The 27,167-nt window shown below is 42.2% G+C and overlaps 1 protein-coding gene across 1 annotated transcript; it reads left to right on the top strand.

The window, feature by feature from the left end:
• The first annotated feature begins 4,770 nt into the window (after positions 1 to 4,770).
• Positions 4,771 to 20,951, top strand: LOC122554254 (cytochrome b-c1 complex subunit 6, mitochondrial). The gene is made up of 4 exons (XM_043698988.1): positions 4,771 to 4,866; positions 13,322 to 13,348; positions 19,795 to 19,956; positions 20,697 to 20,951. Exons 1-4 carry the CDS (start codon positions 4,786 to 4,788, stop codon positions 20,727 to 20,729), a joined length of 303 nt encoding a protein of 100 aa, XP_043554923.1. The 5' UTR covers positions 4,771 to 4,785; the 3' UTR covers positions 20,730 to 20,951.
• The last annotated feature ends 6,216 nt before the right edge of the window (positions 20,952 to 27,167 follow it).

Here is a 27,167-nt window from a genome sequence, read left to right as displayed (position 1 = left end):
CACCAATAAACTGGGCGGGGGAAGTTTGCTAGAGCTTTTCAAGAGGTTTTAAGCTAGATTGGTGGGGGGGGGGAGGGTAGGGTAACCAGAGCTATGGATCAGATCATGGAGTAGTTAGTGAATAGCCAGATACAGAATGTAGAGTCTGTGAGGAGGGATAGGCACTTGAAACGGCAAAGATGCAGTCAGTGTGATGGGTTGAAGTGTATTGTTTGTTTAATACAAGAAGTATCCGGGATAAGGCTGACAAACTTAGAGCATGGATCAGTACTTGGAGCTATGATGTTGTGGCCATTACAGAGACTTGGATATCACAGGAGCAGAAACAGTTGTTGGATGTTCCAGAGTTTAGAAGTTTCAAAATGAATCAGGGGGCAAGGGGGAGGTAAAAGAGGTGGAGGAGTGGGCTTTGCTAATCAGTGAGTATCACAGCTGCAGAAAGGCAGGTCATTGAGGAGAGTTTGTCTATAGAGTCTGTATGGGTAGAAGTCTGAAACAGGAAAGGAGCAGTCACTTTATTGGGACTTTTCTACAGACTCCCCAGTAGCAACAGAGACAGAGAGGAGCAGTTTGGGAGGCAAATTTTGGAAAGGTGCAGAAGTAACAGGATTGTTGTTATGGGTGACTTTAACTTCCCTAATATTGATTGGAACCTCCTCAGTTCAAATAGTTGCGATGGAGCAGATTTTGTCAGGTGTGTCTGGGAAGGGTGCATGACTCCATATGTGGGAAGGCCATATTGGCTTTGGTGTTTGGCAACAAACCATGCTAGATGTCAGATCTCACAATGGGAAAGCATTTCGATGATAGTGATCAAAACTACCTGACCCTTATTATACTCATGAAGAGGGATAGGACCAGACAATATGGGAAAGTATTTAATTGGGAGAGGGGGAAATTACAATGCTGTTAGGAAGGAACTGGGGCACCTAAATTAGGAACAGATATTCTCAGGGAAATGCATGACAAATGTGGAGGTTGTTCAGGGAGCATTTGCTGTTAGTGTTGGACAGGTTTGTCCCACTGAGGCAAGGAAGGGATGGTAGGTTGAAAGAACCTTGGGTGACAAGGGATGTGGAAGGTCTAGTCAAGAGGAAGAAGGAAGCTTGCTTAAGATTGAGGAGGCAAGGATCAGACAGGGATCTAGAGGGTCACAAGGTAGCCAGGAACTGAAGAATGGACTTAGCAGAGCTAAAAGGAGGCATGAAGCAGCTTTAGCGGTTAGGATTAAGGAAAACCGGCGGCACAGTGGCATAGAGGTTAGCACAGCTGCCTCACAGCACCAGTGACCTGAGTTCAATTCCTGCCTCAAGCAACTGTCTGTGTGGAGTTTGCACATTCTCCCCATGTCTGTGTGGGTTTGCTCCGGTTTCCTCCCACAGTCCAAAAATGTGCAGGTTAGGTGAATTGACCATGCTAAATTGCCTGTAGTATTAGGTGAGGGGGTAAATGTAGGGGGAATGGGTCTGGGTGGGTTGGTCTTCAGAGGGTTGGTGTGGACTTGTTGGGCTGAAGGCCTGTTTCCACACTATAAGTAATCTAACCTAAACCCTAAGGCATTCTACATTTATGTGAGGAACAAGAGGATGGCCAGCATGATGGCAGGGCTGATCAGGGCTAGTGGAGGGAACTTACGCCTACAGTCAGAGGAGGTAGGGGAATTCCTTAATGAATACCTTGCTTCAGTATTCACTACTGAGCGGTACTTTGACATTTCTGAGGACAACATGAAACAGACTGATATGCTTGAACAGGTTGATGTTAAAAAGGAGGATGTTCTGAAAAATTTGAAAATTATGAGGAAAGAAAAGTCTCCTGGGCCAGATGGGATTTACCCTAGGTTAGTACAGGAAGCGAGGGAAGAGATTGCTGGACCTTTGGCAATGATCTTTGTATTCTCATTGTCGACTGGAGTAGTGCCAGATGATTGGAGGTTGGCAAATGTTATTTGCTTATTGAATAAAGGGAATAGAGATCATCCTGAGAATTACAGACCAGTCAGTCTCACGTCAGTGGTGGGTAAAGTGTTGGAGAGGATTCTAAGAGGATTTATGATTACTTGTAAAACTATCATTTGATTAGAGATTGTCAGCATGACTTTGTGAGGAGCAGGTTATGCCTCAAGCCTTCTTGAATTCTTTGAGCATGTGACAAAACACAGTGATGAAGATGAAGGCAGAGCAATGGATGTGGTGTACATGGATATTAGCAAGGCATTTGATAAGGTTCTCCATGGTAGGCTCATTCAGAAAGTGAGGAGGCATGAAATACAGGGAAATCTGGCTGTCGAGATACTTAATTGGCTGGTGCATAGAAGACAGGGTGGTAGTAGATGGAAAGTATTCAGCCTGGAGCTTAGTGGTCACTGGTGTTCCTCAAGGATCGGTTCTGGGATCTCTGCTCTTTGTGATTTTTAAAAAGACTTGGATGCGGAAGTGGAAGGATGGGTTAATAAGTTTGCTGATGACATGAAGGTTGGTGGAGTGGTAGATGGTAGGGAGGGCTATTGTAGGTTGCAACGGGACATTGACATGATGCAGAACTGGGCTGATAGGTGCCAGGTGGAATTCAACCTGGAAAAGAGTGAAGCCATTCACTTTGGAAGGTAAAATTTGAATGCAGAATACAGGGTTAAAGGCAAGGATTCTTGGTAATGTGGAGGAACAGAGGGATCTTCAGATCTATGTCCATAGATCCTTTAAAGTTGCCACATAAGTTGGTTGGGTTGTTAAGAAGGCGTATAGTGTGTTGGCTTTCATTTGCAGAGTATTGAGCTTAAGAGCTGTGAGGTTACGCTGCAGCTCTATAAAGCTACACTTGAAACATTGTGTTGAGTTCTAGTCGCCTCATTGTGGGAAGGATGTGGAAGATTTAGAGAGGGTGCAGAGGAGATTTACCAGGATGCTGCCCAGACTGTAGGGCATGTCTTATGGAGAAAGGTTAAGGGAGCTAGGGCTTTTTTCATTGGATCAAAGAGGGATGAGAGGTGACTTGACAAAGGTACACAAGATGATGAGGCACAGTTAGAGTGGATAGCCAGAGACTTTTTCCTATGGCGGAAATGTCTATTACAAGGGGCCATAATTTTAAGGTGGTTAGTGGAAGGTTTAGGGGTGATGTCTTGGATATGGACCGGGTGCTGGCAGGTAGGACTAGATTGGATTGGGATATCTGGTGGCATGGACGGGTTGGACTGAAGGGTCTGTTTCCATACTGTACATCTCTATGACTCTATGTCAGAGGTAGTTTTTTTTTACGCAGAGAGTGGTGGGTGCATGGAATGCACTGCCAGCAATAATAATAGAATCAGATACATTAGGGACATTTAAGTGACTCTTGGATAGGTATATGGAAGATAATACAATGAAGGGTACACAGGTGGTCTGAACTTAGAGTAAGATAAATGGTTGGCACAACATTGTGGGCTTAAGGGCCTATATTGTGCTGTGCTGTTCTATGTTCTAAGAGTGAGATTGATGGACAGGTAGATATCTCACAAAGAGAACTTCCTGCAATCAAATACTGAAATACCGGAAATATTAGATGCCTTATTATTGTACTTAGATACTCTTCTTGTAAGGTTACTTAGGAATTTCGAGGAAGTCTGTAGAGAGATACCAGTGTGTATAATTTGGATTAAGCAGGATGTGATTGGACAGCAATCAGTGTCCATGTCAATAAAACAATTTTTAAAAATCATTTGAGCCTAGATAAACAAACTCACATGAAAATAGATTCAATGCATGTTTAAAAAAAAGATTTGATTGTATCTAGCCAAAGCAGCTAAAATTCAATAGTGATGTATGCTCCTAACCTGGATGGATTTACTGGATTCTGTACACTGTATAGAAAAGTAAGTGCGGTATCAAAAACGGATTCGTACTGAATGACTTGATTAGAAATTTGTATTGATTGGGTTAGCAGTGCTTCATTCCTTTCAAAGATTGATCTATTGAAGGGTTACTGCAAAGTACCTCAAACAGCAAACGCTAAAGAATCATCAGTTTTTATTACTTCAAGTATATTATATCAATGTTGAGACACCACTTGGGTTTAAAACACCTCAGCTACATTCCAAAGTCTGTGTTTCAATTCTTTCCTAGGGTATCTGTCATTAATTTAGATGAACACACAGGAGCGCCTGGGAACAACATGCAAAACATTAGCCTTGTTTAAGCAGTTATGGTTTGATAATGAAGCTTGCCAAGACGGAGTTCACGAAAACAAGAGTAAACTGCTTACGATATACCGCGGAGTAAGGGTAATCATAAATCAAAATGAAGCATATCAACAATTACAGTGTTGATTTTCACATTTGTGATAATTCGTGGATTAGATCCGGCTGAGTCATGATTCTTTGCAGATGGAGACAAACTTAACATTTCATATTCGAATCAAGCTTGATGTTGGCAACATTACAACGAAATTGCAACTTTGCTATTTGCGTATTATGGGGACGTACTTGTTTCTTGTAAAAACATTGTATTCGAAAGATAACCCCACCTCGGTTAAATGTCGCACTCACTAATAAAAAAACAGAAGCACAATGTACTTTTGGCAGCAGATATGGTTTAGCACTTGTAAAGCACGATGTAATTTATTATTAGCAAAACGAGGTGACCGTCCGGACATGTCGTTTCTAATTTAAATGAATGGACGCCGCGTCTTGGAACTCTCACCCGGAAGTACACAACATTGAACCATTTCCTGTCTTTGAATACGGTCTATCTGTTTCTACGGAGCATTCAGGTCTTTAGTTGTGACGTTAATACAAGCTAGCCGCGCATGCGCTGTTCTCTTCCCGGGTGTGAGTGGAAGGTCGCCATGGGTTTGGAGGATGAGGTGGTGTTGGCGGGGGGACCTGAGGTGAGACTGGGGAGAGGGAGCTGGGGGAGCAGCGGGAAATAAATGCGGGGCAGGGAGCAGCGGTCTGTAAATTGAGGCCAGGCGGTGAAAGTCGTATGTGGCTGGTGGAAGAGGGGAGTGCCAAGGACAAGCCTGAGCTGGGCCGCTGGGGGTGAGTCCAAGGACAGAGGCGGCTGTATAGCGCGCAAACCCTGGGTTCAAGGAGCGGGGCTGGGGGGGGAATGAGCGGAGTTAGCGTTAGTCTGGCTCGTTTACCTTTATAGACCAGATCAGCTCAGTAAATGGTCACGGTGATTGCTGACAGACGGCAGTACTGACTGACTTGTGTTGGCAGCATTTTCAACTTTTGTTCCTTGTTCTTTCAGCATTGTCTTTGGTTTTATTCGCTGGGAAGCACGCTTCCCCCAGCTCGTGGGATAGGTCCCAGGGCCAGTGATTCTAATTATTAAATAATGCCTTTCTTTCAGTTGCGGTCTGCTGATTGTAATGCGAGAACGTAGAACAATACTGCCCAGTACCAACTGTTTATCCTACTATAAGATCAAACCAACCTACATACCCTTCATTGTACTATCTTCCATGTGCCTATTCAAAAGTCGCTTAAATGTCCCTACTACCACTGCTAGCAGTGCATTCCATGCACCCACCACTCTGTGTAAAGAACCTATCTCTGACATCTCCCCTAAACCTTCTTCTAATTACCTTAAAATTATGGCCCCCTGTGATAGACATTTCTGTCATAGGGAAATGTCTCTGGCTATCCACTCTTATCTATGCCTCTCAACATCTTGTACACCTTTAATCCTCCTTTGCTCCAATGGGAAAAACCCTAGCTCCCTCAACCTTTCGTCATGAGACCAGGCAATATCCTGGTAAATCTCCTCCACACCCTCTCTAAAGCTTCCTCATTTTTCTTATAATGAGGTGACCAGAACTGAACACAGTGTTCCAAGTGTGGTCTAATCAGGGGTCTGTAGAGCTGCAGCATAACCTTGTAGCTCTTAAACTCAATACCCCTGCAAAAGAAAACCAACACGCCACACATCTCCTTAACTTTATGAACTTGGGTGGCAACTTTGTGGGATCTATGGGCATGGACCCAAAGATCCCTCTGTTTCTCCAAGCTGCCAACAATCCTGCCTTTAACCCTGTATTCTGCGTTAAAATGCAATCTTCCAAAATGAATCATTCACTATTTTTCACGTTGAATTCCATCTGCCGGTTAACAGCCCCGTTCTGCATCCTGTCAATGGCCTGTTGCAACCTATAACAACCCTCCACACTATCCACAACTCCACCAATCCTCCTGTCATCACCAAACTTACTAACCCACCCTTCCACTACTTCATCTAAGTCGTTTATAAAAATCATCAAAGAGCAGAGGTCCCAGAACCGATCCCTGTGGAACACCACTGTCTGTCAAGCTCCAGGCTGAATACTTTCCATCTACCACCATCCTCTGACTTCTTTGGACCAGCCAATTCTGTATCCAGGCAGCCAGATTTCTCTAACCCATGCCTCCTTTCATTCTGAATAAGCCTACCATGGGGAACCTTATCAAATGCCTTGCTAAAATCCATCTACACCACATCCACTGCTCTACCTTCTTCAGTGTGTTTTGTCACATCCTCAAGGAATTCAGTAAGGTTTGTGAGGCATGACTTACTCTTCTCAAAGTCATGCTGACTATCTCTGATCAGACTCTGGTTTTCCAAGTAATCATGAATCCTGTCTCTCAGAACCCTCTCCAGTACTTTGCCCACCACTGATGTAAGACTGACTGGTCTGTAATTCCCAGGATTATTCCACTTCCTTTTCTTGTACAAGGGAATAATATTTGTCACCCTCCAATCATCTGACACTACTCCAGTAGACCATGAGGACAAAAAGATCATCACCAAAGGCGCAACAATCTCTTCCCTCACTTTCTGTATGAACCTGGGGTATATCCCGTCTGGCCCAGGGGATTTATCCAGCCTTATGTTTTTCAAAATTTTCAGCACATCCTCTTTCCTAACTTTGACCTGTTCTAGCATATCAGTCTGTTTCACGCTGTTCTCTGAAATGTCAAGGTCCCTCTCAATAGTGAATACTGAAGCAAAGTATTCATTAAGGAGCACCCCTACCTCCAACAAGGATTATGGGTAATCCAAGAGGACAGGAAAAATTTCTAGCTGTAACGGGCTACTCCTTTTTCTGAGATATTTTAAGTGCTGGAGGAAGTTTCCTCGAATTCCAGGAGCAGCAATTACTGTTTTATATGTAATTGCATTGTTTTGGAACTTTGGAGGAAAAAAAAAGTCAAAAACAGACAAAGGCAGCACATGGTGAGGTCAGTGCAGTTGGGGAGAGAGAGAGAGAGAGAAAACGCGCACGTGCGAGAGAACCCACACTGGTAACTGACACAGCAGTGAACCTGCGCAGTTACTGCCTTTGCTGTTGAATTCATGTATCACTGGACATCGGAGTGCATCTGGGAAAATAAACAAAGTGAAATTCGCAACTGACCTTGGAGGAACCTGTTTGGGAGAAGTCGCAGCACTGAGACCGATAAGTGAATAGTTTTAAGTGTGGCCTTGGGGAATCTGCAGTACTGCATAGAATGGGTTCTTTCTTGATTGTTTTATTGAGAGAGTCTTAAGCCATAGTATTAAGTTAGCCTGGAGCAGTGTTTTATAGAAGAATAAGATGGTGCTATTTTCTGGGTCTGCAGATTGGAAGAAGCTAAAATGGCCCTTAGTAGAGTGATATGCTCCTCTTAACAAATGTAGGAGTTCAGGGAGAGTTTGTGTTATTGAGGTTCATATCTGCAATAAATGCCATTGGTTGTGAATCCTATCAGATCGAATGGAACGGTTGGAGCAACAGTTAGATGCAATGACGAATTTACCAGAACAAGAGGGTGTGATGGATGGCAGTTATAGCAAGGGAGAAAAGTCTCAGATACAGTAAAATTGATGAGATATCATAGCAATGGCTCAGGGATGAACAGGACTGACAGGCTAATGTTCCAGGATACAAATGCTACAGGAAGGACAGAAAGGGAGGCAAGAGAGGAGGGGTAGTGGCATTTTTGGTAAGGGATAGCATTACAACTGTAGGAAAGGTAAGAGAAGTAGGCAGATAGTGCGGGAGTCTTCTGTGGCTATCCTCATTTCAAACCAGTATTCTGTGTTGGAAAATATATGGGGGTACTGGATTCTGAGGGGAATATAGCACAAACAGCCAAGTTTCTGGTATCGAAGCTGGCTGTAATGCCATGAGGGGTACGTTGGGTTCCAAGAGATCGATTTGTGTTGGGGACTGTCTAGTTTGAGGCACAGACTGACGTTTGTGGCTAGCAGTGAAAATTCAGAATGGTGTGTTGCTTCCCTGGTGCCAGGGTCAAGGATATCTTGGAGAGGGTGCAGAATGTTCACAAGAGGGAGAGGGGCCAGCAGGAGGTCATTGTACACATTGGAACCAACAACATAGGAAGGGAAAAGGTTGAGATTCTGAGGGGAGAATATGGAGAGTTAGGCAGGAATGTAAAAAGGAGATCCTCTAGCAATAATATCTAGATTACTCCTAGTGCTGTGAGCTACTGAGGGCAGGAATAAGAGGATAGAGCAGATGAATGCATGGTTGAGGAGCTGGTGTATGGGAGAAGGATTCACATTTTTGGATCATTGGAATGTCTTCTTGGGTAGGAGTGACCTGTATAAGAAGAACAGATTGCACCTGAATTGGAAGGGGACTAATGTACTGGCAGGGGGATTTGCGAGAGCTGCTTGGGAGAATTTATACTAGTAAGGTGGGGGGAGGGCGAGGACCCAGGGAGGTAGTGAGGAAGGAAATCAATCCGAGACTGGTCCAGTTGAGAAAAGAAGCAAGCCAAAGAGTCAGGCCAGGCAAGGGCAAAGCAGAGAACAACGTAGGACTGATGAATTCAACTGCATTTATTTCAATGGAAAGGGCCTGACAGGGAAGGAGGATGAACTCGGGGCATGGTTAGAAACATGGGACTTGGGGTATCATAGCAATTACAGAAACGTGGCTCAGGGATGGACAGGACTGACAGGTTAATGTTCCCAGATATAAATGCTACAGGAAGGAAAGAAAGGGAGGCAAGAGAGGAGGGGGAGTGGTGTTTTTGGTAAGGGACAGCATTACAGTTGTACTGAGGGAGAATATTCCCGGAAATACATCCAGGGAAGTTATTTGAGTGGAACGGGGAAATAAGAAAAGGATGATCACCTAATTGGGATTGTATTATAGACCCCCTGATAGTCAGCAGGAAATTGAGAAACAAATTTGTAAGGAGATTTCAGTTATCTGTAAGAATAATAGAGTGGTTATGGTAGGGAATTTTAACTTTCCAAACATAGACTGGGACTGTCATAGTGTTAAGGGTTTAGATGGAGAGGAATTTGTTAAGCATATACAAGAAACTTTTCTGATTCTAGTAGGTGCGTCTACATACTGAGAAGGTGCAAAACCTGACCTACACTTGGGAAATAAGTCAGGGCAGGTGACTGAGGTGTCAGTGCGGGAACAGTTTGGGGGCCAGTGACTATAATTCTGTTACTTTTGAAATAGTTTTGGAAAAAGGATGGACCAGATCTAAAAGTTGAAGTTCTAAATTGGAGAAAGGACAATTTTGACGGTATTTGGCAAATAAGAGTTAAGGAAAATCTAAAGGGTTTTTTCAAATACATTAAGAACAAAAGGGTAACTAGGGAGAGAAAAGGGCCCCTCAAAGATCAGCAAGGCAGCCTTTGTGTGGAGCTGCAGGAGATGGGGGAGTTACTAAATGAGTATTTTGCATCAGTGCTTACTGTGGCAAAGGACATGGAAGATATAGAATGTAGGGAAATAGATGGTGACATCTTGAAAAATGTCCATATTACAGAGGAGGAAGTGCTGGATGTCTTGAAATGTGTAAAACTCCCAGGACCTGATCAGGTGTACCCTAGGAATCTGTGGGAAGCTAGGGAAGTGATTGCTGGGCCCCTTGCTGAGATATTTGTATCATCGATAGCACAGGTGAGGTGTCAGAAGACTGGAGGTTGGCTAATATGGTGCCACTGTTTAAGAAAGGTAGTAAGGACAATCCAGGGAACAGGTGAGCCTGACATCTGTGGTGGACAAGTTGTTGGAGGGTATCCTGAGGGACAGGATGTATGTGTATTTGGAAAGGCAAGGATTGATTAGGGATAGCCAACATGGCTTTATGCGTAGGAAATCATGTCACACAAAATTGATTGAGTTTTTTGAAGAAGTAGCAAAGAAGATTGATGAAGGCAGAGCGGTAGATGTGATCTATGTGGACTTCAGTAAGGCGTTTGACAAGGTTCCCCATGGGAGACTGGTTAGCAAGGCTTGATCTCATGGAATACAGGGAGAACTAGCCATTTGGATACAGAACTGGCTCAAAGGTAGAAGACCGTGTGGTGGAGGAGGGTTGTTTTTCAGATTGGAAGCCTGTGACCAGTGGAGTGCCACAAGGATCGGTGCTGGGTCCACTACTTGTCGTCATTTATATAAATAGTTTGGATGTGAGCTTAAGAGGTATAGTTAATAGGTTTGCAGATGACACCAAAATTGGAGGTATAGTGGACAGCAAAGAAGGTTACCTCTGATTACATTGGGATCTAGATCGGATGAGCCAGTGGGCTGAGGAGTGGCAGATGGAGTTTTATTTATATAAATGCAATAAATGGTCCACAGTTCCCTGGCTTGACCTTACTATCTTTCTTAAACAGTTGCATTTTGGGCAAGCAAATCTTAGGAGGACTTCTACACTTAATGGTAAGGTCCTAGGAAGTGTTGCTGAATAGAGACCTTGAAGTGCAGGTTCATAGCTCCTTGAAAGTAGAGTTACTGGTGGATAGGATAACGAAGAAGGTGCTGGAAAAGTGCAGCAGGCCAGGCAGCATCCGAAGAGCAGGGGAATTGACGTTTCGGGCATAAGCCCTACTTCAGGAATGAGGTTGATGTGCCAAGCGATCTGAGATAAAAGGTTGGGGGGGGGCATTTGGGGGAGGGGCGCTGGGAATACGATAGGTGGAAGGAAGTGAGGGTGATAGGCCGCGATGGAGGAGGCCAAGGGCCTGCATGTTCTTGGCGGAGTGGGAGGGCGAGTTAAAGTGTTCAGCCACGGGGCGGTTGGTTGGTTGGTGTGGGTGTCCCAGTCCCAACCCCGGTTTCAGCACCGCCCTCTTCACGTTCAATCTTCTTCCCGACCTCTCTGCCCCCATCTCCTCTCCAGCCTATCACCCTCACCCTCGCCTCCTTCCACCTATCGTATTCCCAGCACCCCTCCCCCAAATCCTCGTGACTAGATGTTCCACATGACTTGTCAGCCAAGGTTCTTGTAACCTATGATAATATTGTCAACCTAAAAAAGAACCATTCCGCCATCTGTAACAAATCATGCCTTTCTAAATTGAAAAGCGGAAGTTGTTAAGAGAGAGCAAATATTTTAAGTCTAATTACTTTTTTTGGAACTGTTATAATGGTCAGCACACCAGACATATATCCAGGTTTTCCACTTTCTCCTGAGGTTCCTCTTTAAAATCCACCGCATTTACCAAGATTTTTATCCCTTGGGTTGTAAGTTTGCTTGCTGAGCTGGTGGGTTTGTTCTCAGACACTTCGTCACGGTGTGAGTAAACATCATCACTGAGCCTCCGGTTAAGGGTCGGTGTTCTATCCTGTTTTGCTTTTTGTGTGTCTTGGTTTATTGCGGTAGGTCTGATAATTTCCAGCTCTGTTTCTGAGGAATTGGTAAATGTGGTCCAAATCTATATGTTTGTTAATGGGGTTCTGGTTTGAATGCCAGGCCTCTAGGAATTCCTGTGTGTGTTTTTGTTTAGCTGTCCCTGGACAAACTGGCAGGAAGCTAGCCACAAGGATACGTGAGCGTCAAAAGGCATGACTATCACTGGTATCCATACATACAGACGAAGAGGGATACCAATTCGACTGGGATAAACTAAACAAATACATGTGCAGGGATTCCTAGAGGCTTGGCATTCAAACTGGAACTCCATTAACAAGCATATAGATTTGGAACTCTTTTACCAAACTCTCAGAAACAATCAGAAGTGATATCCCCTACTACAACAAACCAAGATACAGAAATAGCACACAGGATAGAACATCAATACTTCACTGGAAGCTAACTGATGTTACCTAGCATGGTGATGAAACATCTAAGAACAAACCTACCAGCTTAGCGATCAAACTTACAACCTGATCCACAGCTACAAAGTCTTCTCCCAAATCTCAATTTTTATCCCTCCTGATGTCTCTTTCTGTTTTTGTTCTATTCTGTGACTTAGAAAAGTACCATGTAAATAGAGTTATAGAGATGTACAGCATGGAAACAGACCATTCGGTCCAACCCGTACATGCTGACCATGTATCCCAACCCAATCTAGTCCCACCTGCCAGCACCTGGCCCATATCCCTCCAAACCCTTCCTATTCATATACCCATCCAAATGCCTTTTAAATGTTGCAATTGTATCTGCCTCTACCACATCCTCTGGCAGCTCATTCCATATCCGTACCACCCTCTGTGTGAAAAAGTTGCCCCTTAGGTCTCTTTTATATCTTTTCCCCCCTCTCCCTAAACCTATGCCCTTTGTTCTAGACTCCCCAATCCCAGGTAAAAGACTTGGTCTATTTATCCGATCCATGTCCCTCATAATTTTGTAAATCTCTATAAGGTCACCCCTCAGCCTCCGACGCTCCAGGGAAAACAGCCCCAGTCTGTTCAGCCTCTCCCTATAGCCCAAATCCTCCAACCCTGGCAAAATCCTTGTAAATCTTTTCTGAATCCTTTCAAGTTGCACAACATCTTTCTGATAGGAAGGAGACCAGAATTGCACGCAATATTCCAACAGTGGCCTAACCAATGTCCTGTACAGCCGCAACATGATCTCCCAACTCCTGTACTCAATTCTCTGACCAATAAAAGAAAGCATACCAAACACCGCCTTCACTATCCTATCTACCTGCGACTCCACTTTCAAGGAGCTATGAACCTGCACTCCAAGGTCTCTTTGTTCAGCAACACTCCCTAGGACCTTACCATTAAGTGTATAAGTCCTGCTAAGTTTTGCTTTCCCAAAATGCAGCACCTTACATTTATCTGAATTAAACTCCATCTGCCACTTCTCAACCCATTGACTCATCTGGTCAAGATCCTGTTGTAATCTGAGGTAACCCTCTTTGCTGTCCACTACACCTCCAATTTTGGTGTCATCTGCAAACTTATTAACTGTACCTCTTATTCTCGCATCCAAATCATTTATGTAAATAACAAAAAGTAGAGGACCCAGCACCGATCCTTGTGGCACTCCACTGGTCACAGGCCTCCAGTCTGAAAAACAACCCTCTACATAGTTGTAATGTAACTTATAATTCATCAGTTCCTATGTATTACTAATCATGTTGCTTCTTCTTAGGATGAAGAGGAGGAAGAAGAAGTGGTGGTGAGTATGTAAAATAAATTGCTGTAAATTCCAGTTATCTGGAAATTCTCATTTGATTTTTATAGCTTGTACTTAGGATGTAAGGCTCTATTTAATGTCTCAAAGTAGGTGAGGCAACATGTAAGGAGAAGGAGAGCCGACATTTCAAGTATCAGGAATGTGGGAGGGGGTGGGGGAAGGGGACTGAGATATAAAATAGTAGAGTGGTGGGGGGAAGGTAGCTGGAAAAGCAATTGGTAGATGCAGGTGGGGAGTGACGGTGATAATTTGGAGGGGAGGGTGGAGGGGATAGTTAGGAGGGATGATGGGCATGTAAGACAGTTCAAGAGGGTGGTGCTGCATTGTAGGATCTGGGATGAGGTTGGGAGGGGCGATGGGGAAACTGGTGAAGTTATTTACTGCCCATATTTGCCCTAAGAAAATGGTAATTGATTTATTTCTCCAAAAGAGTAGGGGACATGTTTTTAAGGTGAGAAGAGAGAGATTTTTAAAAAAAGAATGTGGCAGATTTTTTACACAGGATGGTTTGTTTGTGGAATGAACGTCCTGAGGACTACCTGTAGGAAGAATGTTGTGAAACTTGAAAAGAGTTCAGAAAGATTCGCAAGGACGTTGCCAGGGTTCTTAAAATTGTTCTTAAAAAGATATCATGTGTATCTAGCAGCTAAGGTTGAAAATTGTCCAGGTGTGTCCTGTCTGAATGAGGCAAGACAGGTCAAACTATGCCAGTTACCACCCAACTGGTCTACTTTCAATCACTGAAATAACCATTATCCAATAGTACTTAGAGTCATAGAGATGCACAGCACAGAAATAGACTCTTTGGTCCAACTCGTCCATGCCGACTAGATATCTCAACCCAATCTAGTCCCACCTGCCAGCACCCAGCCTCCAAATCCTTCCTCTGCAGCCCATTCCACACACGCACTACTCTCTGCATGAAAACGTTGCCCCTTAGGTCACTTTATATCTTTCCCCTCTCACCCTAAACCTATGTCCTCTAGTTCTGGACTCTCCCACCTAAGGGAAAAGATCTTTTGCCTATTTAGCCTATATCCAAGCCCCTCATAATTTTGTAAACCTCTATAAGGTCACCACTCAGCCTCCAATGCTCAAGGGAAAACAGCTCCAGCCTATTCAACCTCTCCCTAGAGCTCAAATCCTCTAATCCTGGCAATATTCTTGTAAATCTTTTCTGAGCCCTTTCGAGTTTTACAACATCTTTCCGATAGAAAGGAGACCAGAATTGCATGCAGTATTCCAAAGTGGCCTAACCAATGTCCTGTATAGCCGCAACATGTCTTCCCAACTCCTGTCCTCAATACTCTGACCAATATAGAAAAGCATACCAAACACCACCGTCACTATCCTATCTACCTGTGACTCTACTTTCAAGGAGCAATGAACCTGCACTCCCCAAGGTCTCTTTGTTCAGCAACACTCTCTAGGACCTTACAATTAATTGTATAAGTCCTGCTAAGATTTGTTTTCCCAAATTGTAGCACCTCGCGTTTATCTAAATTATTAAACCTCAGCTTATTGTTTCATCTGATCAAGGTCTCATTGTAATCTGAGGTAACCTTCTTCACTGTCCATGACATCTCCAATTTTGGTGTCACCTGCAAACTTACTAATTATACCTCTTAAGTTCACGTCCAAGTCATTTATATAAATGACGAAAAGCAGTGGACCCAGCACCGATCCTTCTGGCACTCTACTGGTCACAATCTGGAAAACAACCCTCCACCACCACACTCTGTTTTCTACCTTCAAGCCAGTTCTACATCCAAATGGCTAGTTCTCCCTGTATTCCATGAGATCTAACCTTGCTAACCAGTCTCCCATGGGGAACCTTGTTGAATGCCTTACTGAAGTACACTTAGATCACATCTACCGCTCTGCTCTCGTCAATCCTCTTTGTTGCTACATCAAAAAACTCAATCTAGTCCCACCTGCCAGCAGCCAGCCTCCAAATCCTTCCTCTGCATCCCATTCCACACCCATTGGGTTGGGATATCTAGTCGGCATGGACGAGTTGGACCAATCAAGTTTGTGAGCCATCATTTCCCACCCACAAAGCCATGTTGACTATCCCTAATCAGTCTTTGCCTTTCCAGATACACATACGTTCTGTCCCTCAGGATTCCCTCTAACAACTTACCCACCATTGACGTCAGGCTCATTAGCCTATAATTCCCTGGCTTGTCCTTACTACCTTAAATAGTGGTACCACGTTAGCCAACTTCCAGTCTTCTGGCACCTTATGGTACTTATTCACAACACACTTCTGCGTTTGAGTTCTGTCATGTCTTCTCAGCTGCTGTTTTATACACAGTCCAAACACTGACACAACACCAGTGGTGAGGTGAAAATTATTTTCTTTGACATTAATGCAGCATATGCCAGAGTGAAGGAGACCAAGTAAAACTGTAGTTGTTGGAATCAAGGGTAGAAGAGGGGTCCCAAACATTACTGTAGGAATTTCTCAAGTGTCCTAGGCCAAGACATCTTTAGCGGCTTGATCAATAACATTCCCTTTACCATAATGCCAGGAATGCAAAACTCATCACCAAAATGTTCAGTGCTATTTGGGACTTCTCCAATACAGAAGCAACCTGGATAACACTCAGACTTAGTCTGAGAGAGTCTTACCATCTCCCCATGACATTGTGGCATCACTAAATTACCACAATTGACTTCCTGATATCCTATTTCCTGACCCTTCTGGTTGCTGAGGACCCATCCTCTCACTGAATCCCTTGCAGCCCCTCTAACTCCCTAATTCGTCCTGCTGCTAACTGACTGACTTGGGCCTGTGATTTTTGCCTAACGAAGTGTCTTGGTGATGACCATGTGAGCTTTACCTCTCGCCAGCTTCTTGCTCCTTGACTCTTCACCCTATTTGCCTTTCTTGAACCTGAAATTCTAATCAAGGTTCAGGTTTTGTCTGAAGCTGGCTCTGCAGGCTGCCAAAGTGTTCTGCTGGAGCTAACTTTTTTTTCAAATGCTCCACTAGCAGCTGCTCCTTCCTGAAGTTTTGCTGTTAGCAAGGATTTGGGAATGAGTGAGAGGCAGGAAGAGCAGCTTCAGGTGATGTGCTGTTGCTGAGCCAGCAGTTATTGCCCATTCTTAATTGCTGTCAGGAAAATAGGTGTGATCATTTAGTGTAGGAACATTTACACTGCTGTTAGTGAAGGAGTTCAAGCATTTTGAGCTAGTGACACTGAAGGAATGGTGATATATTTCCAAGTCAGGCTGGTGATTGTCTTGGAGGGGAAATTACAGGTGGTGGTGTTCCCACATGTCTGCTGCCCCTGTCCTTCTAGGGGGTAGTAGTTTTAGGATATGGAAGGTGCTGTCTTAAGGAATCTTGGTGAGTTTCTACAATGCATTTTGTTAATTGTGCATTGCTGTTCCAGTGTGTCAGTGGTGGAGGGAGTGTATGTGGATGTGTTGTCAATCGAGGTCTGGTTTGACCTGGATGATGCCAACTTAGAGTGTTGCTGGAGCAGCACTCATTCAGGCAAGTGGTGAGAATTCCATCACACTCCTGACTTGTGCTGGACGGGCTCTGGAGTTGGAGGTGAGTTATGTGCTGTAGGATTCTTCACCTCTCACTTGTTCTTGTAACCACAGTGTGTTTGCCTAGTCCAGTTTGCTTTTTGGTCAGTGGTAACCCTCAGCATGTTAATAACAGGGGAATTCAATGATGGCAATGCCATTGCATACGATGGTTGTATTCTCTCTTGTTGGAGATGTTTGTTGCCTTGCACTCATGTAGCTTGAAGTTACTTACCACTCGTCAGCCCATATGTGGACATTGTCTGGGTCTTACTGCATTTGACCTTGGGCTACTTCAGTATCTAAGGAATCATGAGTGGTGCTGGACATTGTGCAGTCATCAATGAACATCCCGTTTCTGACCTTTATGGGAGGAAAGTTATGAATGAGCCAACTGATGATGGTTGGGTCTAGGACAACACATTGAGGAACTCCTGCAGAGTTGTCCTGGAGCTGAGTTGACCCTCACTTTACTGATAGGCTGATGGGGCAGTCATTGACTACATTGGATTTGACCTGCTTTTTATGGGATAGCACATATTTGGCCAATTTTCCACATTACCGGGTCAATTCCATTCTTGTAATTGTATTGGAAGAATTTGGCTAGGAACGAGCAAGTTTTGCAGCTCATCTGCAATAATAATGAATATTGTCTGGACCCATAGCCTTTATAATACACAGCACCTTCAACTGTTTCTTGATATGTGGAGTCCTCATTGGTTGAAGACTGGCATCTGTGATACCTGGAAACTACGCAGCATGATGAAATTAATCATCTGTTCTGCATGTCTGGCAGGAGATGGTTGCAATTGTTTGTCTTTTTTGCAGTAATGTGCTAGGCTTCCCATATTACTCAGGCTGGGCATGTTTGTGGAGACTCCTCCTCCTCCAGTTAGTCATTTAATTGTCCATCATTGTTCATGACTGGCAGGACTGCAGAGTTTACATCTGATCTACTGACTCTGGAATCGCTTAGCTCTGCATTACTTGCTGCTTATGCTGTTTGGTATGCGCATAGTCCTGTGTGGCTTCATCATGTTGACACCTCATGTTTAAATATACCTGGTACTGTTTCTTGATTTTTGATTAAATCAGATTCCCAGGTTTGATGGTAGTGATAGTGATATACTGGATCGTGAGTTTGTAGCTTGTGGCTGAGTGCAGCTCCACTGCTGCTGATGGCCCACAGCACCTCTCATGCGTGCCTGGTCTTGAGTTGCTAGATCTATTTGAAATCTATTCCATTTAGCATGGTGGTGGTGCCACACAACATGGAATATATACTTAATGTGAAGGCTGGACTAGTCTCTGCAAGGACAGTAGTTACTCCTTATACTACTGTCATGGACAAATGCATCTATGATAGGCAGATTGGTAAAGATGTGGTGAAGTATGTATTTTAGCTCACATTTCACCCTGATACCATGAGACCACAGTGGGCCAGAAGTCAATGAGGATTCTCTGGGCAGCCTCCTCCTGACTGAATTCAACTGTGTTACTGCCTCTGCTGAGTCTTTGTCTCAAAGAACACCGTGATTTATTGGCCTTGAATATCAAAAGGTTTGCACGGGGCTAGCAGATTTTTGAAATGCAACTGTGGGAATAAGTAACTGTGGCAGCCCTTGAACCTGTGTACTCAACTGAAGTGAAGAGCAGTGGAAATATGGGCAGTGTACAGCAACATGAAGTGAAGATAATATTATTGTATGCATATAATGTATATGTAATGTAATACACTAAATTGCATGGAGGTATATTGTGTGTGTACCTACACCATGTGGACTGTAGCTATTTGAAAAGTAGCTCACTACCACCACCTTGAAGGCATTGGATGAACAATAAATGCTAGCCTTGCCAGTGGTCTTCAAATTGAATCAAATTAGCTTTATTGTCAAGAATAATTTTTAAATTAATTGTGTAACACAGTTGACATCATCCGTGTGACTTTTACAAACTTGTCTGCATACTGTGTCCATTATTTATTTCCTTTTCTTTTAATTCCTTGTTTCTTTTCATCATAAAGACACTTAGATTGCTTCCTGTTGCTACATATTTCTATCATTGAGCCAAAGCAACAAGAAGACTTAGCGGGGCTTAAATAGTTTCACATTAACAATAGTGATCCATTTGAAAGCGAAATATACAGATTTGTTCTGACATTGCAATCAGCTTGCAATGAGTTAACAAAATGGTTTTATTACCGTCATACTCTTTCACCACCCTTTCCGTCTTAACTCCCATAAAGATCCTGTTACTTATCCCATATAGTAAATGAGCATTCAACACCCAGACTTTTACTGTTGGTGTTTTTAACTTCATTTTGACAGAGCTGCATGAGTCAAGTGACTAATTTCCAGTTTGTTTGTTACCTCTTCTGCTTTGGCTATTGGGTTAAAGTTATATTTTTGCCTGTTAAAGTAGTTCAAACAAAAACATGAAGCTACATTCTGATTATTTGTATGGCTCTTACATTGAAGAAACATTTAAACTTTGAGGAGATGAAGTTAGCATATCCATAATCAGTGCAAGCTACTATCTCAAATTTATAGCTAACACTGCTGCTGTTGCATCCCATTTCCTCCATTTCTTAATTCCTGGAGAACTTGGAGCCAGTCAACCTGAAACCTTTCCCTATCCTTGATGCTCTACTCTGGCATTCTTTACTTTGAAGAACCTCCTAACACGCGATGTTAACCTTTCAGAGATCTAGTCAAATAAATTTGAGAATTAAATCTAATTTGGTAACCCTGAATGTCAACTTCTTGAAAACAAGAATTTAGATAGTGGGCTAATGCCTAAAGTTTAGTATTAAACACATTTACAAAAATGAAGGTACTTTTAAAATTTATTTGATTTGTTTAAAACATTTTGTTATGCCTGTACAGGATCCCATAATAGCAATTAGAGAGCGGTGTGAGAAGATCGAAAAGTGTGTAAAGCTACAAGAAATATTGGATGCCTGTACAGAGCGAGTAAATTCTAGAACACAAACAGAAGAAACCTGTACTGAGGAACTGTTTGACTTTTTGCATGCCAGGGACCATTGTGTAAGTTCTTTGCTTCTAAATACATTTCCAAATTATTACTTTAATCTTTCGGGAGGACTTTTAATTGTCCTTGTGTTGGGTGTTCATTCTCATATTTTGTTTTGTAAACTGTTTGGTGGTACACAGTTCTGTTGTACTGACATAGTTCTGTGCAGTTTTTTTGACTCTGATACTGAAATCTATCTTGAGTATTTGTTGGAGGTTACATGAAAAATATTTAATTTTTTTAATTGATATTACTTGAAGTGCCTGATTTTCTTTAATCACATTAAAGAAGCATTAAATAAATGCTTTTAATTTATGTAACCAGAATTAATCATTGGGAAGTAAGGCATCAGTATAAATCTTCAAGAATTTTGATAGAAATTTAAACATTTTATTTCTAGAATTGCTGAATGATATGGTACAGAAAGAGAGCACTTGGACCATTTGTGCCTCTTATGACTTTGTAAGAGCTCTCCAGTTAGTCTCAATTCCCATCCTTGCCTTATAACAAGATTTGCTGTAGTTTTAAAATAATTTTTGTAGTTTTTTTGTAAGATAAATGAAAAGTATGCTAATTTGTCTATATGTGGCCTCTCTAGCAATTGGAAAGCAACAAATCCATTTTGTTTTGATGCACTTAAGTTGGAAATTTCCTTCCAGTTCAATTAAAAGAAATTGATGTACAACTGTTCCCATTCTGCTCTGTCTCATTCAGTCTGCACACTCAGGAATGAAACTCTTTTTTTTTGTTCCAGGTGGCTGCAGATATCTTGAGTAAGTTAAAGTGAAGTCCAGTGCCCAAGGAACTCCGTGTTTCAGGATTCAAAATGTTTGTGGAATTTGGTTATTCATTGAGTAATAACTTTGTGAGAAATGAATCCTTTTATCCATTGTACAATGATTCAGGCATTGCCTTTGTCAAAGGTTTACTGTATTTGTGATTGAATTTGGAGCCAGACATTGTTTAGTTATTCTTGACATTATAAATAAATTTATTGAGCCAAAACTTGGATAATGTTGTCTTTCTCCTTTATTAATTTTGTTTAGACTTCTAGTTTAGAATTGAAACAGATACCCCTGTACTGAAGTGATAGGTGTAACTTTTTTACAAATAGTTTCTTTTAATCCTCTCCCACTTTATAGTGCTGTCTCAACTAAACCATTTATATTGCTGACAATACCTTAACTCCATTTACCTGCTTTAGTCCCATGTCAACTGTTTTAACTTTAGATAAGGAAAATGGTTTAGCAAGCTGAACCATTTTCTTCACCTGAAATTTAACAAGACAAGCAAATGAAGATAAAATACAGATTAGTCAAAAAAACTCTTTCAAATGATGATTGACAGGGGTTGAACAACTGCCTCTTCTGCTCAATTCTGCAATATGCTTTTGTACCACTGGTGCTGCAACAGTTGTCACTTGGTATTCATTCCCATTTGTTCTCTAGGAATTAGTAACTTAATCGCATGTACCATTGAGGAGCAGATGTAGATTGTTCTACTCCTCAAGCCTGCACCACCATTAAATAAGATCATGGTTGGTCTTCATCCTTAGCTCCAGCTTCCCTCACTACTTCCATATACTTTGATTGTTGTTAGTATCCAAAGATCAATTAATCTCTACTACCAATTTGTTTGTTGTAATTCAGGAGTAAGTCATTCAGCCCTTCACCATTTGGTAAGGTCATTGCTGATCTGATTTTGGCCTCATTGCATATATTAAAATACAAAAGGAATGGCGGTTCTTTATAGTTTAATGAATCTTTGAATTTTTTAAACCCTCTTTTAGTTTAGAAATTTCTCCTCACTTCAGTCTTAATGACTAACCCTTGTGTGTACGTAATATTCTACTATCTTATGCAGTTGGTAGTGTTTATGTTTTGCCTTAAATGTGCTTTACATCTTTTAAAGAGTGGCTCAGTGGTTAGCATTGCTACCTCAGTGTCAGGAACCGGATTTGGTTCCAGCCTCGAACAACTGTACGGAGTTTGCACATTCTGTCCGATTTCCTCCGGATGCTATGGTTTTCTCCCACAATCCAAAGATATGCGGGTTAGGTGGATTGGCCATGCTAAATTGCCCATAGTGTCCAGGGGCATGCAGGACTAACAAAGGCGATTGAATCAGTTAGGCTAATATTTACTGGAGTTCAGAAGAATGACCCTAGGGAGAGGGGAGTCTCATAGAAGGCTATAAAATTATAACAGGATTAAACAGGGTAAATGCAAGAAGGATGTTCCCAATGGGCAGGTGAGTCCAGAAACAGATGTGATAGTCTAAGCATGCAGGATAAGCCATTTAGGACTGAGATGAGGATTTTTTACCCAGAGAGTGGTGAGTCTATGGAACTTGCTACCACAGAAGCAAGTGGGTGGCACGGTGGCACAGTGGTTAGCACTGCTGCCTCACAGCGCCAGAGACTTGGGTTCAATTCCCGCCTCAGGCGACTGACTGTGTGGAGTTTGCACGTTCTCCCCGTGTCTGCGTGGGTTTCCTCCGGGTTCTCCGGTTTCCCCCCACAGTCCAAAGATGTGCAGGTTAGGTGAATTGGCCATGCTAAATTGCCCGTAGTGTTAGGTAAGGGGTAAATGTAGGGGTATGGGTGGGTTGCGCTTCGGCGGGTCGGTGTGAACTTGTTGGGCCGAAGGGCCTGTTTCCACACTGTAATGTAATCTAATCTAATCTAAAAGAAAGCAGTTAAAATCAAAACATGATTTCAAGGAGTTGGATATAGCACTTGGGGTTAAAGGATCAAAGTACATGATGGAAATGTGGGAACAGGTTATTGAGTTGGATGATTGGTCGTGATCATAATGAACAGCACAGCAGAATTGAAGGGCCAAATGACCACCTGCTCTTATTCTGTGTTTCAGTAAAAAATAAATCCTCAGCATTTTGTAATAGCAGGGATTCTCACTCCAACCTATTGCCACAATTGACTCACCTGTACATTTGGTACAAAACTCATCAGTCTTAAACACTTCCTTTTACCTACTTATGGAAAAGTGTGGGAGGTGATTTGTTTTTATATTGTTGTCAGAAGAAGAGATTGGATTAAAAAAAAAGATTTACTATTCAGCATTTGCTAAACTTGGAGTGTTCTGGTTCAGTTGTAGTGTCCCTGCCTTTGAACCAAAAGCTTTTAGATCTAATTCTAATTGAAGCCAAGGTGTGTTCATAACCCAGCAAAACTGGTTAAGTATCAACTTGTAAATTCTTCCAATGTATGCCAATGGTTGGCAGTAAGAACAGGTCAGCCTTTTGAAGGAATTGGAACACCTACCATCATTATCCACAACTGCAACCCACAACTTGTGTGTAAAAGTGTACGTAGCCACAGCAACTCTGATTTTTTTTTTCAGGGGCTGATTGGCTTGGTTAGCTGCATGGCTGGTGTGGATCAGATTGATGTCAACAAATTCCCTGTCTGAACTGTCATTGGTAACCAGAAACATGTTGGGCCTCTTGGCCCTGGAAATGTGCAAAACATTGTGTCACTCTGATACAACAAAAATGGATCTGACTCTTCAGGATGGACAATATGTGTACAGGTTTCAGCAGTACATGAAACTTGGGCAATTAATTATCTATTTTGTACTCTAGCCTTTACTTTGGTTCATGCATGTATCAATGCATACTAACAAAGGGCTAGTGATGAATGCCCTCCTTCCAGGAATATTTGTCAACCAGCACAGCCCAAATCCAATTACATTTTGGCTATTGAATCAGCTATACTCAATTGACTTGTTGAGTTATCCCTGGGCATTCATCTTCCATTCAGTACCCCATTCTAGAAAACCTGACCCTCTGCTTCTAACCATTGGTTTTTGGGAAAGTCAGTTGAAAGCAGGAAAATACTTTTCCAGTATTAGATAGCATTATACCGTATTGTATTAGAATTTGCTGTTTTGCTTCTGAGTCAAAGGGTTATAGACTTAAGTTCTGTTCTGACACTTAGGCACAGTGATGCCTGAAGCTTCGGTGTGATAATAAGAGGCTGCTATGTTATCAGAAGCTGCATTTGAGATGAGATGTCAAACTGAGTTCCTCTTTGTCCTGGATGATTGATTCTTTCATAATACTTCACAAAAAATGAATAATATTTTCCCTGGTAACAAGGGAAATTTTTACTCCTCAACCAACATAACTAAAGAGTACCCAGGCATGAATCTCAATACTGTTTACAGGACTTTGCAGTATGCAAATTGGCTGCATCATTTTCCATTCATTTTGACTGTAAAGTGCAATGTGAAATTGTGAAATGTGCCATTTCACTAGTATTTCTTCAGACAATATGTGACATCTAGAGTGTTGATCGAGGTTTATACATGTGCATACTCAACAGATATATAAACAGAGTATACAGATATTCAGAACATTTTAGTGACATTTATTGACATTAGAAAATACATATTTTAGGGTAGACTAGATTGAAACAATTACAAAAAGACTCTAAGGTTTTGCCCAATAACCACCTTCTCAAGGGCAGTTAGAAAGTGGAAGATGTAGGAGATGCCAAATTTGGAACAAGCCAGAGTTTTTTTGAAAGTTGATCCTGCTCGGAAAACTACAGAGATAGGAAGGCACAAGGCCATGAACAGACTTAAGCAAATGGATGAGAATTTTAAAACTTAACTGTTGCTGTACCTGAAGCCAACGTAGGCTAGTGAACTCAGGGATGGAGTTTGAATGGGATCTGGTGCCATTAGAAATTAGCTAAAAGATAGGAAACAGAGGATAGGAAAGATTAGAACTTTTCAGACTGGTGTTCCCTGGGGATCAGTGTTGGGACCCTTGCTTTTTCTGATTTATATAAATGATTTGAGAGTGGGTGTTGAGGGCAAAATCTCTAAAATGGAGGTGATACCAAACTAGAGGGAATAGTGAATTGTAAGGATGACGTTGATTGACTTCAGAAGGATGTTGACAAACTGGCAAATGGATTTCAGTGCAGAAAAATGTAAGGTAATGCATTTTGGTAGAAGAAACACAGGTGAAGAGGGTCAATGGTACAACTTTGAGGGGAGTACAGGAGCAGAGGGACCTCAGGGTTCATGTGCATGGTTCTCTGAAGGTGGCCAGGCAAATTGAAATATAAATAGTAGCATAGAGAATAAAAGCAAGGAAGTGATGCTATCCTTCATAACTGTGTTCAGTTCTAGGCACTTATTTAAGGAAGAGAAAATGAGGTCTGCAGATGCTGGAGAAGGGCTAATGCCTGAAACGTCGATTCTCCTGTTCCCTAGATGCTGCCTGACCTGCTGCGCTTCTCCAGCAACACATTTCCATCACTTATTTAAGGAAGGACGTTAAAGCCCTAGAGACAGTGCAAAGGACATTTATTAGACTGATATCAGAAATGAGGGATTTTAGATACAAATAATAGTGGAGAAATGGGCTTACCGTTGTTGGAGTGAGAAGATTAACAGATTACCTTATTGGGGCTTTCAAAATTATGAACAGTTTTGACATGGCAAAGAAGGATATTTACTTAATTGGTATTTTAGTAATTAAGGGGTCATAATTTCAAGATTGTCAGCAAGAGAGCTGGGCTGAGTTAAGGAAAAACATCTATACTCAAATTTTGAATGCGCTGCCTGGGAAAGATGGATATATTAGATTAGATTACTTAGTGTGGAAACAGGTCCTTCGGCCCAACAAGTCCACACCGACCCTCCGAAGAGCAACCCACCCAGACCCATTCCCCTACATTTACCCCTTCACCTAACACTACGGGCAATTTAGCTTGGCCAATTCACCTAACCTGCACATTTTTGGACTGTGGGAGGAAACCAGAGCACCTGGAGTAAACCTGCACAGACACAGGGAGAATGCAAACTCCACACAGACAGTTGCCTGAGGTGGGAATTGAACCCGGGTCTCTGGCACTGTGAGGTAGCAGTGCTAACCACTGTGCCACCATGATATTTGAAAGTGATGAAGTTAGAGGGCTACAGAGATAAGGCTGAAGAATGGAGGTAGCTGGATAGCTCTTTCAGGAGCCAATATGAATACAATGGGTCAAATTTGCTCCAGTTCTGTAAAATTCTATGATTTTATAATTCTATTCAAGATACAGGTAATATGGGAGTGGGATGAGCTGAAGTTAGCACAGAAGCAGGTCAGTGCAAGATTTGGATGAGTTAAGTGATTGGGCAAATGCATAGCAGATGAAGTATAATATGGACAAATGTGAAGTTATCCACTTTGGTGGCAAAAACAAGGTATTGTTTGCGAATAGATTGGGAAAAAGAGAGGTGCAATGAGACCTGGCTATCCTTGTACACCAGCTGCTGAAAGTAATTATACAGGTGCAACAAGCAATGAAGAAGGCAAAAAGTATGTTAGCATTTATGGCAAGAGGATTTGAGTATCGGAGTAGGGGTAAGTTGCTGCAATTGGTCAGGGCCTTCGTGAGACCACGCTTGGAATACTGTGTACATTTTTAGTCTCCCTTAACTGAGGAAGGCTGTTCTGGCTATAAAGAGCGTTCATCAAAGGTTTACCAGACATATTCCTGGGATAGTAGGCATGATTAATGAAGAGAGATTGTATTGATTAGGACTATATTCAATGAGGAGTTCAAAAGAATGAGGGGAGATCTTGTAGAAACCTATAAAATTCTGATAGGACTATACAGAGTAAATGCAGGAAGGATGTTTCCAAGAACGTGCCATTTAGGACTCAGATGAGGAGAAATTTCTTTACCCAGAGAATGGTGAGCCTGGGGAATTCTCTGCCAAGCAGCCAAAACATTGAATGTTGTCAAGAAGGAAATAGATTCAGTTCTTAGAGATAAAGGGATCAAAAGCAGGAAAGGCATACTGAGTAGGATGATCAGTCATGATTATATTCATGCAGAGCATGCCTGAAGAAATTAATGTCCAACTCCTGTTCCTATTTTCTATATTTATGTTAAGTACTGGAATGGTCAAGTCTGGAAGTTACAAAAGTATAGAAGTCAAATAGGGAGTCAAATGAATTGACTTAGTCTTTTGTAAATTTTATTTGAAGGAAATTTCTGTTTATCAAAGTGTGAGAAACAAAGCTCACACACTTCAATAATTGCAGTCCGAGACAAAATCTGAATCAGTAGTGTCCTTTATTTTTACACTTGCAAGTGGGTGTGATGTCCAGTGCCAAGCAAGGCAGAGGACATACACACCAAATTCAACAAACTCTCGATATTTATATAATTTGGTTCTTATATTTTTTTTTCTTATTT

This window comes from Chiloscyllium plagiosum, chromosome 11, assembly GCF_004010195.1.
Source record: "Chiloscyllium plagiosum isolate BGI_BamShark_2017 chromosome 11, ASM401019v2, whole genome shotgun sequence".
In the NCBI taxonomy this organism is placed as follows: domain Eukaryota; kingdom Metazoa; phylum Chordata; class Chondrichthyes; order Orectolobiformes; family Hemiscylliidae; genus Chiloscyllium; species Chiloscyllium plagiosum.
Note: the sequence above shows the minus strand (reverse complement) of the source record. Positions and strands in the feature narration are given on the sequence as shown.

What these genes read in the sequence shown, in the direction of transcription:
- LOC122554254 (XM_043698988.1), top strand. Translation starts at nt 4,786, where the DNA reads ATGCGCTGTTCTCTTCCCGGGTGTGAGTGGAAGGTCGCCATGGGTTTG. An exon ending in AGGAGGAAGAAGAAGTGGTG is followed by an intron (nt 13,349 to 19,794) that starts GTGAGTATGTAA and finishes ATGCCTGTACAG; the next exon opens with GATCCCATAATAGCAATTAG. An exon ending in TGCATGCCAGGGACCATTGT is followed by an intron (nt 19,957 to 20,696) that starts GTAAGTTCTTTG and finishes TTTTTGTTCCAG; the next exon opens with GTGGCTGCAGATATCTTGAG.